The sequence below is a fragment of the Bison bison genome, unplaced genomic scaffold, assembly GCF_000754665.1.
Source record: "Bison bison bison isolate TAMUID 2011002044 unplaced genomic scaffold, Bison_UMD1.0 scf7180017864469, whole genome shotgun sequence".
NCBI lineage: Eukaryota > Metazoa > Chordata > Mammalia > Artiodactyla > Bovidae > Bison > Bison bison.
In genome coordinates this window covers 2,653,063-2,669,522 of record NW_011495030.1, presented here as the reverse complement: position 1 = coordinate 2,669,522, position 16,460 = coordinate 2,653,063, and the positions used below count along the sequence as shown (strand labels likewise).

General features: G+C 41.7%; 1 protein-coding gene across 7 annotated transcripts in view; it reads left to right on the top strand.

Annotated features, from left to right (window-relative positions):
• TJP2 (tight junction protein 2) overlaps positions 1 to 16,460 on the top strand; it is a 104,063-nt gene that overhangs the window by 62,271 nt on the left and 25,332 nt on the right. For all 7 annotated transcript variants that reach the window (XM_010860650.1, XM_010860648.1, XM_010860651.1 and 4 more), the window contains exons 3-11: positions 1,606 to 1,730; positions 2,399 to 2,501; positions 3,929 to 4,490; positions 8,135 to 8,238; positions 8,870 to 9,023; positions 10,985 to 11,093; positions 11,199 to 11,332; positions 12,858 to 12,924; positions 13,745 to 13,895. In XM_010860650.1, the coding sequence (XP_010858952.1) occupies positions 1,606 to 1,730; positions 2,399 to 2,501; positions 3,929 to 4,490; positions 8,135 to 8,238; positions 8,870 to 9,023; positions 10,985 to 11,093; positions 11,199 to 11,332; positions 12,858 to 12,924; positions 13,745 to 13,895 (1,509 nt within the window). The remainder of the gene's footprint in view (positions 1 to 1,605; positions 1,731 to 2,398; positions 2,502 to 3,928; positions 4,491 to 8,134; positions 8,239 to 8,869; positions 9,024 to 10,984; positions 11,094 to 11,198; positions 11,333 to 12,857; positions 12,925 to 13,744; positions 13,896 to 16,460) is intronic.

Here is a 16,460-nt window from a genome sequence, read left to right as displayed (position 1 = left end):
TAGGTAATACAAAGAACTTCTAGAACTTGGAGTCTAATACACATTAATAACTGCTGCTTAATAAATGCTAGCTCTATTCCTTTTTATTCTGACAGCAGAGTTCGAGGTAGGCATGATAGGTGTTAGCACCACTTAAGACAAGTGCAGCCATTAGGAACTTGTAAGTGATTTGTGTGTGGCTAAATGAACTAAACACACACTCGTGATTCCAAAGTCTTACTCATCAAGCTGCCTTGGTCAGCCTCATGATTTTCTTGGGCCCTGTATGGGTCTTTCCCACTCTGAGTCCTTCCAGTCTCTGTCACCATGTAAATGGAGTCTAAGTTCCTCAAAGGGGGAGTTTTCCTTTGACCATCACAACCATAAACTTCAGACCTTGACTTCAGTGGAAACTGGTTTCTGAATAAATGTGTATGGAATCAATTTAGATAGAAAAACACAGATGGATGCTCAGGTGCTGAAACTTCTGGAGCAGTAATCATGATTTCTTGAGTTGAGGGGCCTCCCCCTTTAGGTCTTATTTTTCACCTCCTGTCATTTTCTGGGGCTTCTATTCTGACTGTTTTCTCTGCCCTTTCGCCATATACCACTTGAATTTGAACCACAAATTGGCAAAGGTGAGAAACATTTTAGGCCTGGTCCAGAGGATAGAGCTTTTTCTGTGTGGAAACTGGTATCAGGCAACAGTCCTGCCAAATCAAAGCCATGGGGTTAATGGACAGCTGCCCAGCTTGTTCTGTGTTTCTGTTTGCTGTCAATTGGCATAGTGGGCCCCACACACAAAAAAGTGGGAACTTTTTTTTGGGTGAAGGTTTCTTTTATTCTCTGAATAGATTTTTATATAGTCAAACCCTTATTTAGCCTTATAGCCACATATATCCCTGGGTGTGAATATAGTCCACGTATAGTTCATATAGTCACCTGGATGAAATCCAGGAGCTTAGCTTTTTTGAACACTGAAATGCATTAAGATTCTGTATTATTTGGGTTCACCCTTATATATTTCTAGATTAATCTTGAATCTCATTCATCTCTATTTCCATCCTAAATGCATGTAGAAAAGAATTTAATACTTTGCTCTCTCATAAGATGTCAAAAATAAGTTCATCTTCAGATTTTGTCTTTAAAATCCATATACTTCTTCACTGTACATTAAAATGAGACCATTAGCTCCTCTAACTTGTAAGTTAAAGGTATTCTTTAAAAATACGATTTTTGCACAGATTCAGTTGTGACAAGCTTTTCCAGTTCAGGCCTGGATACGAGAACAGGTGTGATTGGTGATTCCAATAGCACATACTTATTTGGACAGAAGATGTAATTTCCATCCCCTGCCAGCTTCTAGTGATAACTCCAGTCTGCGCTATTAATCTTGTCCAGCTTTCACAAGGCTGTTCCTTTTAGATAAGGTGTTTCCCTTTATAAACCTGTCGGCTAATCACGATGATGCTGTGTTCCGTTTCTCACTTGTTTCTCTAAGCCCTCTGTTTCTGAACTGTCTCTGGTTATTGGTTTGACCTTTATTTTATTGACTGCTGGTAATAAATCCTGAAAGCCACTTATAGAGGATTTTATTTTTATTTTTATTGTAACTTCAATGACCAGGATTCCAAGAGAGGATTTGGAATTGCAGTATCCGGAGGCAGAGACAACCCCCACTTTGAAAATGGGGAGACATCCATCGTCATTTCTGATGTGCTCCCGGGTGGGCCCGCCGATGGGCTGCTTCAGTGAGTGTCCTTCCTCCTGCTCCCAATCCCTGCCAGTCCACTGGTTGGCCCTGGACAGGGGGCGTTTGGTGGTGTGCACTTTTAAAATTAAAAAAAGAAAGGAATATATATATGTAAGTTAGTTTTCTGTCATACAGAGAGCATGGTAGAATTTTTACATCATTTTTGGGATGAGATAAAGTTAAAGAGTTAGGGTTCTATGACCTCAAAATTTCTTGAAGAAGCTGAGACAACCTCTTGACTTCATCCCCTCCAAAACACAAGTGACTGTCAGCCTCCTTTGGGGGCATCTGTAGATTTGCTGGAGCATACCATGTGCTGTGTTCCACCATACACCATGGGTAAGGAGGGCCTGATGTACAAGTTCCTTCTGTGCTCAGACCTTAGTGCTGTCCAGTGACTCCTGGAGGGACCCCATGGGTTTGGGTCCTTCTCTGCAGGTAGTTTCCAGGAGACACTGTCCAAAGCACTCTGAGCGTCTGTCTCCTGGGTTCCTTCCTCTGAAGAGCTCAGACCAAGTTGACAGATTAAACCTCAGGAGTCATTAGACACTGAGCCCTTTAATAAGAATTTTGGATCAATCTTTTGCTTTTATTTGTTCCTAAATAAACAATTCAGAGGGGCGAGCTGGGAGTTTTTCATATCCCATTTTTCTGTTTTGTTTGCAGAGAGAATGACAGGGTGGTCATGGTTAATGGCACCCCTATGGAAGACGTGCTCCATTCATTTGCAGTTCAGCAGCTGAGGAAAAGTGGGAAGATCGCTGCCATTGTACGTCCTGGGTTTGTTTTCAGCTTGACTCCGTAGAGCTTTGTTTTTTGCCCAGAGGAAAATTACTACTTACTCTTTAGCACTGGACAGAATTGCACAATCCAGGGACCGCTCCCTCTGTATCCTCAGTATGTTGGGAGGGTGATGCCAGCTAAGGTTGATGTAAAGATCCCTTCTCGCCGTCTCATCCTTCTCCTAACTTAAGACCAGTGCTCCTCTTACCTGAATGAATCTGCCTGAAGAGCCAGGTTAGATAATTATTCTCTAAGAGAATTAGCTAGATTGCGAGCAATGGTAAAACCACATTAATTTAGAAACTCAATTATGAGCTCATAAAACTCATCTGTAACAGCTCTCACAGGATCATGTTCTTTCTTCATAAACTCGAATTTCTTTGGAGATAACTGGCAGTCTGTGCCATTCACTCATTTATGGGCTCACTCAGTTATTCAGCAAACATTGGTTGAAAATCCGCTTGGCCCTGGAGCAAGTCTGAGCTGTAAGGAGTGTTCACTCCAGCAGGGCAAGTAGACACACTGAGTGAGAATTGGAACATGGTGTGTTAGGGACAGTGCTGGGGGGATACACGGGGTGTGTGGTATTTGATGTTCTTTTTCCAGCTTTATATGATAAAAATTTTCAAACAAAAAGGGAAGTTCAAAGAGTATAACCAACACATATCTTCTATAGTGTTAATATTCTGCCATATTCACTTAATTTTTCTTTGTGTATATAAAGACATACTTATTTTTAGTGAACTATTTGAGGGGAAGGGGCAAGAAATGACAGTTAACCCTTCTTACTTCTGAAATCTCCTAAATAAGGACGTTCATCTACATAACTATACTACTGTTATCCTATTTAAGAAAAGTAAAAAAAAAAAAAAAAGAAAAGTGATAATAACGTCACCGTGTCATTTAGTACGCAGTCCATGTCCTAAGGTGACTTTGATAGACGGTTTTTGTTCTCCATCCAGGAGCCAGTCAGAATTCATGAGTCACATTTGGTCCTTATCTCATCAGTCCTTTTTAGTCTAGAAGGATCCTTCTTTTCCCTCCTCTCCTCCTACACGACATCCCCCCACTTTGAATGACATGATTTATGGATGAACCTAGGCACTCCTATACAGAATGTCTCACTTACCACATTTTCATTTTTGTAACTTATTGATTTAAAGCCTCTTGGTGCTTTTCACACTTTTGAGTAGAAGCAGATTTTTGGAGAAACTGTGCTCCGTTTTATACTCGTTGTCTTACTTTCTTCTTAACACTCTGAGGTATTTATCCTTCTTGTTTTAAAGATGAGGAACCTGAGGCTTAGCCTGGGTAGGAACACACAGTTTTCCTGGAAAGGAAACCCGGGCTCTTAACCACTGTATTTTCTCTGGTTGTGATTGTCTTGTGTCTCCACTGTTTGTTTGGTGACAGGTGGTCAAGAGGCCCCGGAAGGTCCAGCTGGCCCCGCTGCAGGACAGTCCTCCTGTCCACGAAGATGACCGGGCTTTCGAGGTGATGGACGAGTTTGATGGCAGAAGCGCCCGCAGCGGCTACAGCGAGAGGAGCCGGCCCAGTAGCCGCGGAGGGCGCAGCCGCAGCTGGGAGGAGAGCCCAGAGAGGGGCCGTCCCCATGACCGGGTGCGCAGCCGGGATCGAGGCCGGAGTCTGGAGCGGGGCCTGGACCACGACGACGACTACGGGCGAGCCCGGGAGCGCAGCCGTGGCCGCAGCCTCGAGCGGGGCCTAGACCAAGATGATTACAGGCGAGCCCGGGAGAGCAGCCGCGGCCGAAGCATTGACCCGGTCTACGATCGCGCCTACACCCCTGAGGGGGAGTACGGCCACAGGGCCCAGCCTGATGCCCGGTATGGGGCATCCCAGAGCCGCAGCCGTGAGCACCTCCACTCCCGCAGCCCCAGCCCGGAACCCCGGGGGCGTCCGGACTCGGACAAGCCTATCGGGGTCCTTTTGATGAAAAGCAAAGCAAATGAAGGTAGGCATGCGTGATGAAGAAAAGCACTGTAACAGGAGCTAACTCTTCCGTGGTACCTGCTTTGTTCCACACACTGACCTAAGTGCTTTGCACAGATTAGCTCATTTCATCCTCACCACCACCTCCTGTGGGTGTTACTCATATTTTTACTTTATAGACAAGGAGGCGCAGAAAAGTCCGTTGACTTGCACAGAGTTATATTATCAATGGTAGAGCCAGGTGGCAGAAATTTGGCTTTAAATGAATAGGCCAGTGATTCTCAAAGCTGCGTAAGTATCACCTGGACTCTTGTTAGAAAGGCAGATTCTTAGGCCCCAGCCCAGCCCCTACTGAATCAGAGGCACTGGGGTGGCCCCTTGTGTTAACAAGCTCCCCTGGTGAACCCAGAGGAGCTTAAAGTAATGAAACCACAGTAGAGAATGCTACTCCAGCCAGTCTTGATTGAGTTTTTGCTCAATGCCAGGGCCTCTGTGGAATAAATATTTTCTTATTTAATCCTCACTAGAAGCCTGCGTGATGGATAGGAAACTTCCCTCCTCTTTTACAGGTGGGGATAGATTTATGGTATGTGAGGAGAGATTTATGGTGTCCACAGATGAGGTGGGCTCTGTCCTGCACTGGTGATCCATGTCATGAGCCTGGAGCATTTGCACACACTTAATCGTGTCCAAATTCACTAAAGCCCTGGGTGATAGGTAGACAAAGCAGTATTACTTGCAGTTTAGGTGAAACTCAGAGGTGGGAGGTGACTTGCCCACATCTTGAAGCTGATAAGTAAGTGGTAGTGTTGGAACCTAAACTTCATCTCTTGAAAATAAATGACAGGAAAAAAGTAGGTGAATGAGCAGGGATTTAGAGCCCCATGTTGTGATATTCCTTGCATTGATTCTTGGCATTCAACATTATAAATTCCTTGTAATATACATTTTATCTCTTTTCGTTCTCTAATTCTTCTTCAAAGAGGAAAAAAGATGAGTGTCCAAGAGTGTAATGTGTAAGATCACTTGCTTTTTAGGTTGGGAATTTGCATTTTAAAGAGCCTATCAGATGAAAGGGTTTGTTTTCTTTAGCTCTTCTAGAGGTGCATAAAGAGTTGAGTTATAGAACTGGGTACCTGTTGAAAGACCTGATACTGAAAAGATATTGAAATAATTGCAAGGATGTGAATAACAGGATACCTGGAACACAGGCCCAGAAAGTAATGGTGAAGGTTGAGATTGTATGATCTCTGAGGAATGTGCATCTTAGCTGGTTTAAGGATTCTAGAGAATCTTATCATCCTAGATAATGACATCGTCAACCCCCAAGAATTACAGAGTGAAAACCATTCTGCTTCCAGATTGTGGACTGTTGAGGAGTTTTGCGAAAGATGGCTTGATGTGAGGCACGCTTCACGGAGGTCTACTGTACGTTCTGTAGTACTTGCACCCAGGTTCCTGAGTTCCCCGCTCTAGTGCTCTTCAATATTTTCCTCTTCCTCTTTCTCCTCTCCTGCTTCTTCCTCTTTCACCTTCTCTTCCCCCTCCTACTCCTGCCACAGAACCACATCCTGCAAATAATCGTGGGTGCATCAATATGTGAAAAACTTGACCAAATGTTTCGTGGAACAATCCTTACTGTGTGTTGGTTTTTGAATTAAAATTAAATTACATTACATTTAATTAAATTACATTATATTTAATTACATTAAATTAAAAAATACTGGTCACAGCTCACTAAATTGATTTCAAGATTCACTCATGAATTGTGATCCACAGTTAAAAAATATGTTGCGTGTCCTAAGAAACTGCCCAAGTCATGCCTGGTCTTAGTAATACTATCGAGGAACAAAGGGAGCTCATGCCCCTTTGCAGATACGACATTTTACTCCTTCTGGGCCATTTTGTTCTTTAAAGTTAGAATTCAGTGTTTATTGTTTTCCTCCCAAGTTCTACTTTTTCAAAAAGATTTTTAAAGCCACCTTTTGGTAAGATTATGTAATAATTAAGCATAACTGGCTAGTTTTTCATAAGAGTTAATCTTTAAAAATATCTGGCTGTTGGCAAGATCTTCATTTGATTAAGATAAATATGATCCACTCATACGGCCAGCATTTCCATGTTTCATGGGCATTAGATAGACTTGCTGGTAAAAGTCTTAGAAGCTGGTCAGCTGATTTTTTTCTTCATTTGAAAGATGCCTACAAACACATCAATAGCAACTTATTTGTTAACTTTACAGAAAGAGTACAGTTTTTAAGAAGATAGAGAAATTGTTGACACATGAGAATTCATGGCTGAGGTTTGTCTCAGTCTTCCGTGCTGGACTGTGAGGCTGTTTAACCAGTAAGGAATTGCCATCATTGAAAGAAAATGTCATCCGTCTTACCCTTATTATTTCTTGAGAGTCATCTTCTTATAAGGTGGGGGTGGACCTCAACACTAATCATTGTAAGATCTGATGCATACTTACTGTAAGTCACTTAAAACTGATCTTTAAATCTATGTCTAAGTAGTAAAAAGAGATTTTGAATTGATAAGATTTTAGCCCATAACAATAATAATGAAAATTTGAATGTGCCTCTTTTAAAACCTGCTAGGTTTAGGTAGCTTCCTAAAATAACCGAAATTCATCCTCAAAATATGTCTATTTACAAGTTTAGTAAAATCAGAACAAGATTTTAAATATTTTATAGTATATATATACTTAGTAAATATAGTGGTTTTTCTTTTGAGAGCAACACTAAGCCCATGAATTCCCAGAGCTGTGCCAGTTTTAGCTGAATACTGTATTTGTTGCTTTGCTGGTTTATTTATCCCTTTTCTTCACACACTGAAGTTTTTTCAGTGCCAAACCCTACACAATTTTAATTGTTACAGATGGAGAGTATAATATTGGTGGTACCTTGCTATAGGCAACTGGATTGTCCATAGAACATGCTGGTACCGAATTGTGTTTTTTTTTCTTCCCCCAACATTTTATTTTGAAAAGTGTTAATTTTGTGGCAAATACTCACATAGCCTTCATCTAGTTTTGCCAGTTTTTAACATTTTGCCACATGTGTTCCATTTCTATTTTCCCCCTTTCTCTCTCCCCCTCTTCTTCCCCTGCCTCCTCTCTGTCTCTAATTGGTGTTTTGGAACCCACTTGAAAATAAAAAAAAAAAAAGAAGAAAGAAAATAAGTTGCAGGCAAGATGACGTTTACCCTTAAATATTTCAGTGGGTATCTCCCAAGGACAAGAACATTCTCTTACATAACCATAATGCCATCATCACTGTTAAGAAATTAGTATGAATATGCCTTTTAATATATTATAGCCCAGTTCATTTCAAAGTTATTCCAAAATAATGTAATCCACCCTCCCCCCGACACCACCCCCTCTGTATCACGCACATTGATTTGAGGACCTAGTGAAGTGTGTGTGAGGACCTATGCAGCGTGTTTGTTTTTTGGTATCTCCTTTAATCTAGAACAATCTCTCTGCCTCTTTTGTTTTTTATGACATTGACAGTTTCGACAAGTTCAAGCCAGTGGTCTTACAGACTCTCCCACATGCAAAATTAACTTTTCATACATATTTTTAAGTAGTTAGTCCTGGAAGCCAGGCTCAGTGTTCTGGACATGTTAATGAAATATGTATATGTTTGTGTGTTTGTCTCCTAGAATATGGTCTCCGGCTTGGGAGTCAGATCTTCATAAAGGAAATGACCAGAACCGGTCTAGCAACTAAAGATGGCAACCTGCACGAAGGAGACATAATTCTCAAGGTGGGCGGATAAGGGCAGAGAACAACCGGGTTCATGCTCGGCTTCATAGTCTGCATTTCCACACTTAAGTTCCAACACAGTGAAACTTTGTTGAGATGGGAGTCTCAATAGTAAGACAAAGCCAGGAAGAACAGCAGAGAGATCGTTTTTATCAGGAAAACCAGACTTAGAGATTTGTAATAGAGGAATGTCAGTTTAAAGAAAAAAATCTCAACAAAGACATCCTTCTTCCCCTGTTTATTGAAAGTTTAAGCTCCTGTTTTCTGAATGAAGGAAAGATGAGAGGGTGACTTGGTGGTATATGAATGCTGAATATTTAATAGTTTTTGTGAACCTCTCCAGTCAAGAAACATGTTCCAGTAGTAAACCAAGCCATTGTCTTGAACTTGGAAGTTCATTAATTTCACAGAGTCACTTGAGCACACTATAGCTCTCACGCCTGTTTGGATTTTAGACATGCAGGGTTATATTTAATTTAAAGGATAATTCATTTTTGTTATCCTCTTAAAGCCCATGTCTTTTTGAATAGCTGAGCAAAGCCTTTACATTTTTAGCAGGGAAAATGAGAACTTTTCTATTTCACTCTTAATAATTGTATTACATGGAACATTACTGTTCTTCATATACACAGATAAACGGAACCGTAACTGAGAACATGTCTTTAACGGATGCTCGAAAACTGATAGAAAAGTCAAGAGGGAAACTCCAGCTCGTGGTGCTGAGGGACAGCAAACAGACACTTATCAACATCCCCTCATTAAATGACAGCGACTCAGAAATAGAAGGTAAAGAAAGGGGAGGGTGTGAACTTAGCTGGGAGTGAGAAAGGCTGTTGCTTCTGCATTCTCATCTCTATTTATTATAGCCATTCAGCTGGAAGTTAAATTCCTAACAGAAACCTCTCTTTTAAACTTTAATTCCAACTTAGGTTGTTGTTTTCTTATTAAAGAGTCTATTGAAATTAGGATTCCAGTATGGAATTCTGATGCACTTAAGAGTCCCAGTGGAGAAGACAATGGAACCCCACTCCAGTACTCTTGCCTGGAAAATCCCATGGACGGAGGAGCCTGGTAGGCTGCAGTCCATGGGGTCGAGAAGAGTGGGACACGACTGAGCGACTTCACTTTCACTTTTCTCTTTTCATGCACTGGAGAAGGAAATGGCAACCCTCTCCAGTATTCTTGCCTGGAGAATCCCAGGGACGATGGAGCCTGGTGGGCTGCCGTCTATGGGGTCGCACAGAGTCGGACACGACTGAAGCGACTTAGCATAGCATAGCATAGCATAAGAGTCCCAGTGGACTCTGATTAAGGCCACTGAATACAAAACTTGTGAGTAAACAGATGTATATCGGAGTGGCTCAGAGAACTAACCACAGGACTTGTCTGGCAGTCTAGTGGTTAAGACTCTGCCCTCCCAATGCAGGGTGTCCAGGTTCAATCCCTGATCAGGGAGCTAAGATCCAGCATGCAGCAATTAAGGATCCTGTGTGCTGCATCTAAGACCCTGTGCAGCCAAATAAATATTAAAAAAAACAAACAAAAAAAAGAACTAACCACATACATTTGTAAATTACTCATTCTTGGGCTTTCTTACGTGATATTTTTGAAGTGGCTATTAATATTTCCAACAAAGAGAAGACAATAATGGAGGATAGCTAAAACTGGTAGACACTATAATAATGAATCAGTTAGAATAACTGAATATTACAGTATTCATTGATTTGGAATTTGTGTCACCTCTTCTATGAAGATATATTCATTTCTTTTAGTTTTAACTTGAAGATGAATAGTACATAGGATAACATCATTTATTTAGTTGGTCAGTCTTTGTTTATTTCCACAAACAAGTCCAACTTCATGTCCTTCAAATTGGTCTTGGATATTCTACTCTTTATTTTTTTTTTTGGCTCTTAGGCATGTCTTTATTATGATTTTTTTCTTTTTCTTTCTAAATTGAGATATAGTTGATATTCAACACACAGGATAACATTTTAACCATGTAAAAATTACCAATAAAAATAACTAGGCATGGCATTTCCTATGTAACCATCTAGTATTGCCTTTGTGCAGAAAAGTTTAGAAAATATTAAGTGCTCAAGTTTAGAAATGGACTTGCTTTTTGAAAGAATTACTTCATAAAACCTTAAAACTTCGTTTAATTTCTATTATATAAAATGTTTAATCAAGTGGTTACTGCTTGGAGTACAGGAGAACAAGGAGAGCATGAGAAATAATCCCAACTTGCTAGGGGCTTGCAGTTTACCTCTTTTTTCCAAGTGTCAGCCTCAATCCACTAATAGCATTGTGTCATACAGGAGCTTGATAGAATTGCAGAATCTCAGGCCCTACCCAGAACAACTGCTTTTAACAAGATGCCAGGTGACATGTATGCACATTAAAGTTTGAGAAGCATTGTTCTGTGGTAAAAATGAGTTTATGTATCTTTTCATCTATAAAATCCCCATCATTGGCTTTTGACTCTTCAGTGGCAGCTTTGATGGAAAGAATAATGAATGAGGATCATAAAATTCTGAATTTGGATTCCTCTTTGTTAATTAATGTCTTTCCTTTCAAGCTATCAGATTTTTTTTTTCCCCGAGGGAAGACTATCAGACTATTTAATAGCACATTTACTGCCTGCCCTCTCTTCCACTTCCCATGTTTCCTTGCTCAGAGAATTGAATACTTTCTGGCACAGGTCTTAAATGTTTCATTACAAAGACTTTTCTTATTTTTAAAACCAGATATCTCAGAAATAGAGTCCAACCGATCGTTTTCTCCAGAGGAGAGGCGGCAGCAGTATTCTGATTATGATTACCATTCCTCAAATGAAAAGCTAAAGGAGAGACCAAAGTAAGATGATGTGTGTTTTCCTTTGCACATGTCGCTGTCTGTGTATACGCATACCTGTTGGCAAATCTGTCACGTGATGAAACATTAACATGCTGTGTGCTTAAGTTCAAGAGAGGACATGCAGAGCAGATGGTCCAGGATGGGCGCCACACCCACTCCCTTTAAGTCCACTGGGGATATGGCGGCTGCGGGCAGCGTGGAGCCCAGCAAGGAACCCAAACACCAAGAGGAAGCCCCAGGTGAGGCTCATTTTACACAGTCGTGTTCAGGTGTGTGTGCTTGGTAATTCCAGAGGGTGGCCGGTAGGAGAGAGAAAAAATATTTAAAATCATTCTCATGTATAGAAGAGGCACTCCTAACTCATTTAATATTAAAAAAAAAGAAAGAATTTCCCTTTTATATGTGCCAACAGGTTGGTCACTTTCTGTTATATTTCATTAGTCATGGTCCTTTTGTCTCCCATCCCTGACCCCAACCTGAACTGTTTTCTGTTCACAACACTTCTGACATCAACTGCATGGGTTTTGTCTTCCGCCCAACTATCAGTTCTCCAGACACCAACCTGGTTGTCCTGCAATTCAGTTCAGTTCTGACACTGACTACCCGAATTCCTGCAGAGCCTGATGGTTAAGGGCTCTGTCTCACAGGATCCCCCACCACAGGCACCAGTCAGAAGCCTTGGGTTGCGGCTTTTACTTCTGACCAACCAGCTCTAAACTGAGAGTTCCCACGACCCCCTCCTCAAGTTTGATAATTTGCTGAAATAGCTCATAGAACTCTGGAAAGCTCTTTATTTACTATTACCGATCATTTTTTTTTAAATAAAGGATACAGCCAAATGGAAGAGATGCCTAGGGCAAGGTATGAGGAGAGGGTGGAGAGGTTTCATGCCCTCACTGGGCAGGACACCCTGCCAGCACCTCAATGATTTCATCCATCCTGAAGTATTCTTAATCCCCTAGTTTTTAGAGGCTTTGTCATGAGCATGACTTCCTCCTCCTGGTGACCAGCCCCAGCTTGAGGCTGTCCAGAAGGCTACTAGGAGTCATCTCTTTAGAACAAGGGATGCTTCTATCACCCAGCAAATTCCAAAGGATGTAGGAGCTCTGTGTCAGAAATTAGGGTTAAAGACCAAACATTAGAACAAGAGATACTCCTGGTACCCCTTTCACTCCAGAAATTATAGGGGTTTTAAGATCTCTGTATCAGGACCTGGGGGTGGCGCAGAGACCAGATACATACTTAATTATGTCCCACAGTCGCATTTTGTCAAATTTGATTAAAGTCCTTTCATGTCCCTTTCTTTATTTCGGAAATAATTTTATTTATTTATTTTTGGCTGTGCTGGGGCTTTTCTCTTGTGGTGGTGCATGGCTTCGTTGCTGCGAGGCTTGTCTCTTGTTGCAGTGCATGGCTTCTCACTGTGGTGGCTTCTCTTACTGCAGAGCACAGACTCTAAGGCACATTGACTTGGTGGTTGTGGCTCCCAGGCTCTAGAGCACAGGCTCAGTACTTGTGGCACACGGGCTTAGTTGATCTGTGGCATGTGGGATCTTCCCGGATCAGGGATGGAACCTGTGTCTCCTTTATTGGCAGATGGATTCTATACCACTGAGCCACCAAGGAAGCCCCTATGTCGCATTTCTGATCTCAACTCCATCCCCTACCCCCCACCACAATGAAATTATCATCATAATTTAAATGCATAAATATTTATCCATGGAAAAAACAGCATTGTAACTAGTGATGTTTTTTAATCCACAGTTCCTCCACCAAAACCAGCCCCGAGAGCTGTTCTTCGTCCAAGTCCTGAAGATTTAGCAATATATGGGTAGGCATCTCTTCCTGTTCCCCTTTCTTCCTCCACACAGCTCTGTCAACTTAAATCTGGAAAAATGGTGTTCTTAAACACCATTAAATGGTGATGATTTTGTATATAATCAGCTGCCTTTAACTCATCTCTATTGCTAGTGTTTTTAAGAAAGAGAAATCATTCGTAGGAAGAGTAAAATGTGGAAGTAAGTGAGTGTTAACTTCCCCTGCTTGTCTGCTTAGCTGGCTAGTGTTCCAGATGTTATTCTGAATAGTTGAGTTTGCCAGATCAAGAATGCCCGGATGAGTGAAGAATTGCTTAGCTCTGGTGCCTCTGTAGGGGCTGTAGTGATGGGTGGCCCTGGTGTGGAGGGCGGGGGGAGTGCTGCAGGGCTCTGCACTTGACAGAGAACCTCTGGTTCTGTGGTGTTCCGTGGGTTAGGAACCTGCTCCCCTGGACTTGGGCTGTCTCCATTCGACAGGAGCCCTGTGGGATCAGCAGGATTTTCTTTGCAAAGATCCTGAAGTAGGAATCAGATGGCCTTGAATTTTTACCCCAACCCTGCTCGTTATTTGCTTTTTATCTTAAATGAGTTTACTTAGACATTCTCTCTGTTTCTGTTCTTCACTGGTAAAGTGGCCTCCTGATATTCATCTCACAGCCCCAAGGAAGATAAAATTATAGATTATATAAGAAAGGCAAGAGAGAGTTTATAAAGGGTAACTCACTCTATAGATAGAAGAAATTAAATCTCTCATTGCTAATGTTGGTTCTCCTTTACCGAAAAAAAAATAAGAAAACCTCCCATCTTTCTTTACTGAAACTGAACCCATTGCAGCCCCAATACCAAAATGGTGAGGTTCAAGAAGGGAGACAGTGTGGGCCTCCGGCTGGCTGGTGGCAATGACGTTGGGATATTTGTGGCCGGCATTCAAGAGGGTACCTCCGCGGAGCAAGAAGGTCTTCAAGAAGGGGACCAGATTCTGAAGGTATGAGATCCCAGCCCTGTTTGTAGGTGTTACTGGGAAAGAGTAGGGTGTCCTGGAGGGTCTTACATAAAGGATGAAGAAGTGGTCTCTCTGGTGAAAATAGACCAGCTGCGGGTTTGTTGCTGCTGAGCATCAGGTCCCTGTTGCGTTCCAGTGGACCCTGTCTCCTCAGTCCTGGAACCCAAAACTCATCCTTATGTCTGTGGGAATTTATAGCATTCAGAACCCTCACAAAGATTTTTATTAGTTTGATTCATAAAACAAGTGAGACTTTAACTAAAGGTCTAGGTGGAAGATCTTGCTAATGGTTTTTAGCCAATTCTCCTGCGTGGTTATCACTCTTCAGGCCGTGTGCTGTAACTGAACAAAGGTGAATGTTGCCATCAGATCGTCTGATTTGAATCCTGTCCCAGCTTCATATTAGTTTGTGGCCCTGGCTCCAGCTCTGAGACTCAGGTTTCTGTATCTGTTCAATGTGGATAAGCATACCTGCCTCGCAGGGATCCTGGGAAAGTTAGATGATACTCACAAGGAATTCAGCAGAGTTCTTAGCACAGAGGAGGAGGGTCAGAGTCCGTTCTTTTTCCCAGTGAAAGATAACAGGTTGCTGCCACTCTGTGTCACTTACATCTAAAATTGTTCAGGAAAGGGAACACCTGGTTAACCAAATATTGATACTTTTAAAGCTACTGTGTATGTGTTTGTATAATTTGTTGGTTTAAAAACAACTGATAAGCAAGTCCTGCTTTGACATTTATGAGAAACATACCATGTGTTTTCTGTTGACTTGAGCATTAACTTCAGGCATGCTGAGTACCTTGTGACTATAAAAATATAGAATGCTCAGGAATTGCCTTCACTGGAATTTCTGCTTCTGTAAACTTGCTTTTCTTATCATGAGTTCCTAGGGGATCTGGTAAGAAGAGCATCTAACCTCAAAGGAGAGGGGGAAAAAAGCAGAATTCCCAAGACAGCAGGCAGCAGAGCCCAGAAAGAAATGGTCCTTTTCCTTCCTGGCCTGTGACCTCATGGTGGCAGTTCAGATTTCATTTCCAGAGCAGATGAAGGGCAGACCTTGACCACGGGGTTCTCTGAAGCTTTGCAGTGACATTCTAGACCCTCTTTGGCTCTAGCCAGGATCCTGGAAGACAAAATGTACCTGAGTGAACCTCAGGGTACCATATGAGCCTAGGAAACACTGCTTACCAAGTGCTACCGATAAGAACTCCATTCAAGTGCCAGCTCATACCAGTTTACTCTTGGGCTGATGCCAAAGAAGAAGCATGTGTCCTAAATGATGTGGGGCCACAGGAAGTCAGGGAGGAATTTGAAAGCTTTTGCTCCTGAAGGTTCAAGGATAAAATATTTACCTACCCTGGGGGCGGGAGTAGGGTGGCGTGGAGATAGACTTTCAGAATTTTCATGGAAAAAAAAGTAAATTCATTTAAAGGCTTCACAGACCTCTCTCTAAGTTAAAGACAGAAAGAGTCACCTCCATGGGTAAAAATTATGATAGGCAATGTTTGCTATTTAAGAAAGTATCTTTTTTCCTGTTATCACCCTGGCAACAGGGAAGAAACTGTGGGGACCCACCTCTTTTGCAGTAGTCTCATGGGGAGGTCAGACAGTAGATGTCTTCATTCTTAGGCATGAATAAGCTTTCTGTTGACTACGAAAGGAGCCCTCCATCCTGCAAAGAGGTGAAAAAGCTTGAGCTCGCATACTGAGGTTGTGACACAGTCTTAGTGCAGCTGACACAGAGTCCTCTTCAGGCTCACAACAGACACAGCTGGACCGTGTAGACTATTAAATAGATAATAAAAGAGAATACTTATTAGAGAGGGCTATACAACCTCACCAAAGTGCTGTCTTGGCCTTTTTTTCCTTTAGTTTGTCTCAACACTTCTTTTCATTGTCAGATTGAGGATACCAGGGTCCGATACACATAGACCAAGCACTTTCTTCTGTTGCAGGTTTTTAAGTGCAGCTCTTTCTTTTGTAAAGGTGACAACTTGACATGTGGAATGAAAACATGAGTGTGTTGGGTGGCGAATTTTGTGCCATGTAAATAACTGAAATAACACATGCTTTAGTGCTTGGGTTACCTGCTATGATTGTCATTTCATTTTCAGAAACTATTAGAGAAGAGGAAAGACAGAAAATAGAGCCTCCTAAGTTTATTAACTGTGTGGATTTTAGCTACCATGTAGGCTTTCAACCATTATAGTATTTGGCTTGATGGAAAGTCATTCTCAGTTTGTAGAGGTGGACAGAGGGACTTCCAAGGTCTTCCCCCATGCCCTTTGGCCCTGCTTTATTTAAATAAACAAATGCAAGCGTGTACAGTGCATAGAAAGACATATTCATAGCCGTATATAGACACCAATGTGGATCTGCAGATAGCACGCAAGGAAGGATTCAATACCAAAGGTCATATATCCTTAATTCAGAGACAAAGAGATGGAGATGAGCTATCTTAAATGACTAAATATTGTATCAAAAGGAAAAGTTAACACGTATTGGTTTAAGTAAATTTACTAGTTTTTAATGTACCAAATATAGTTT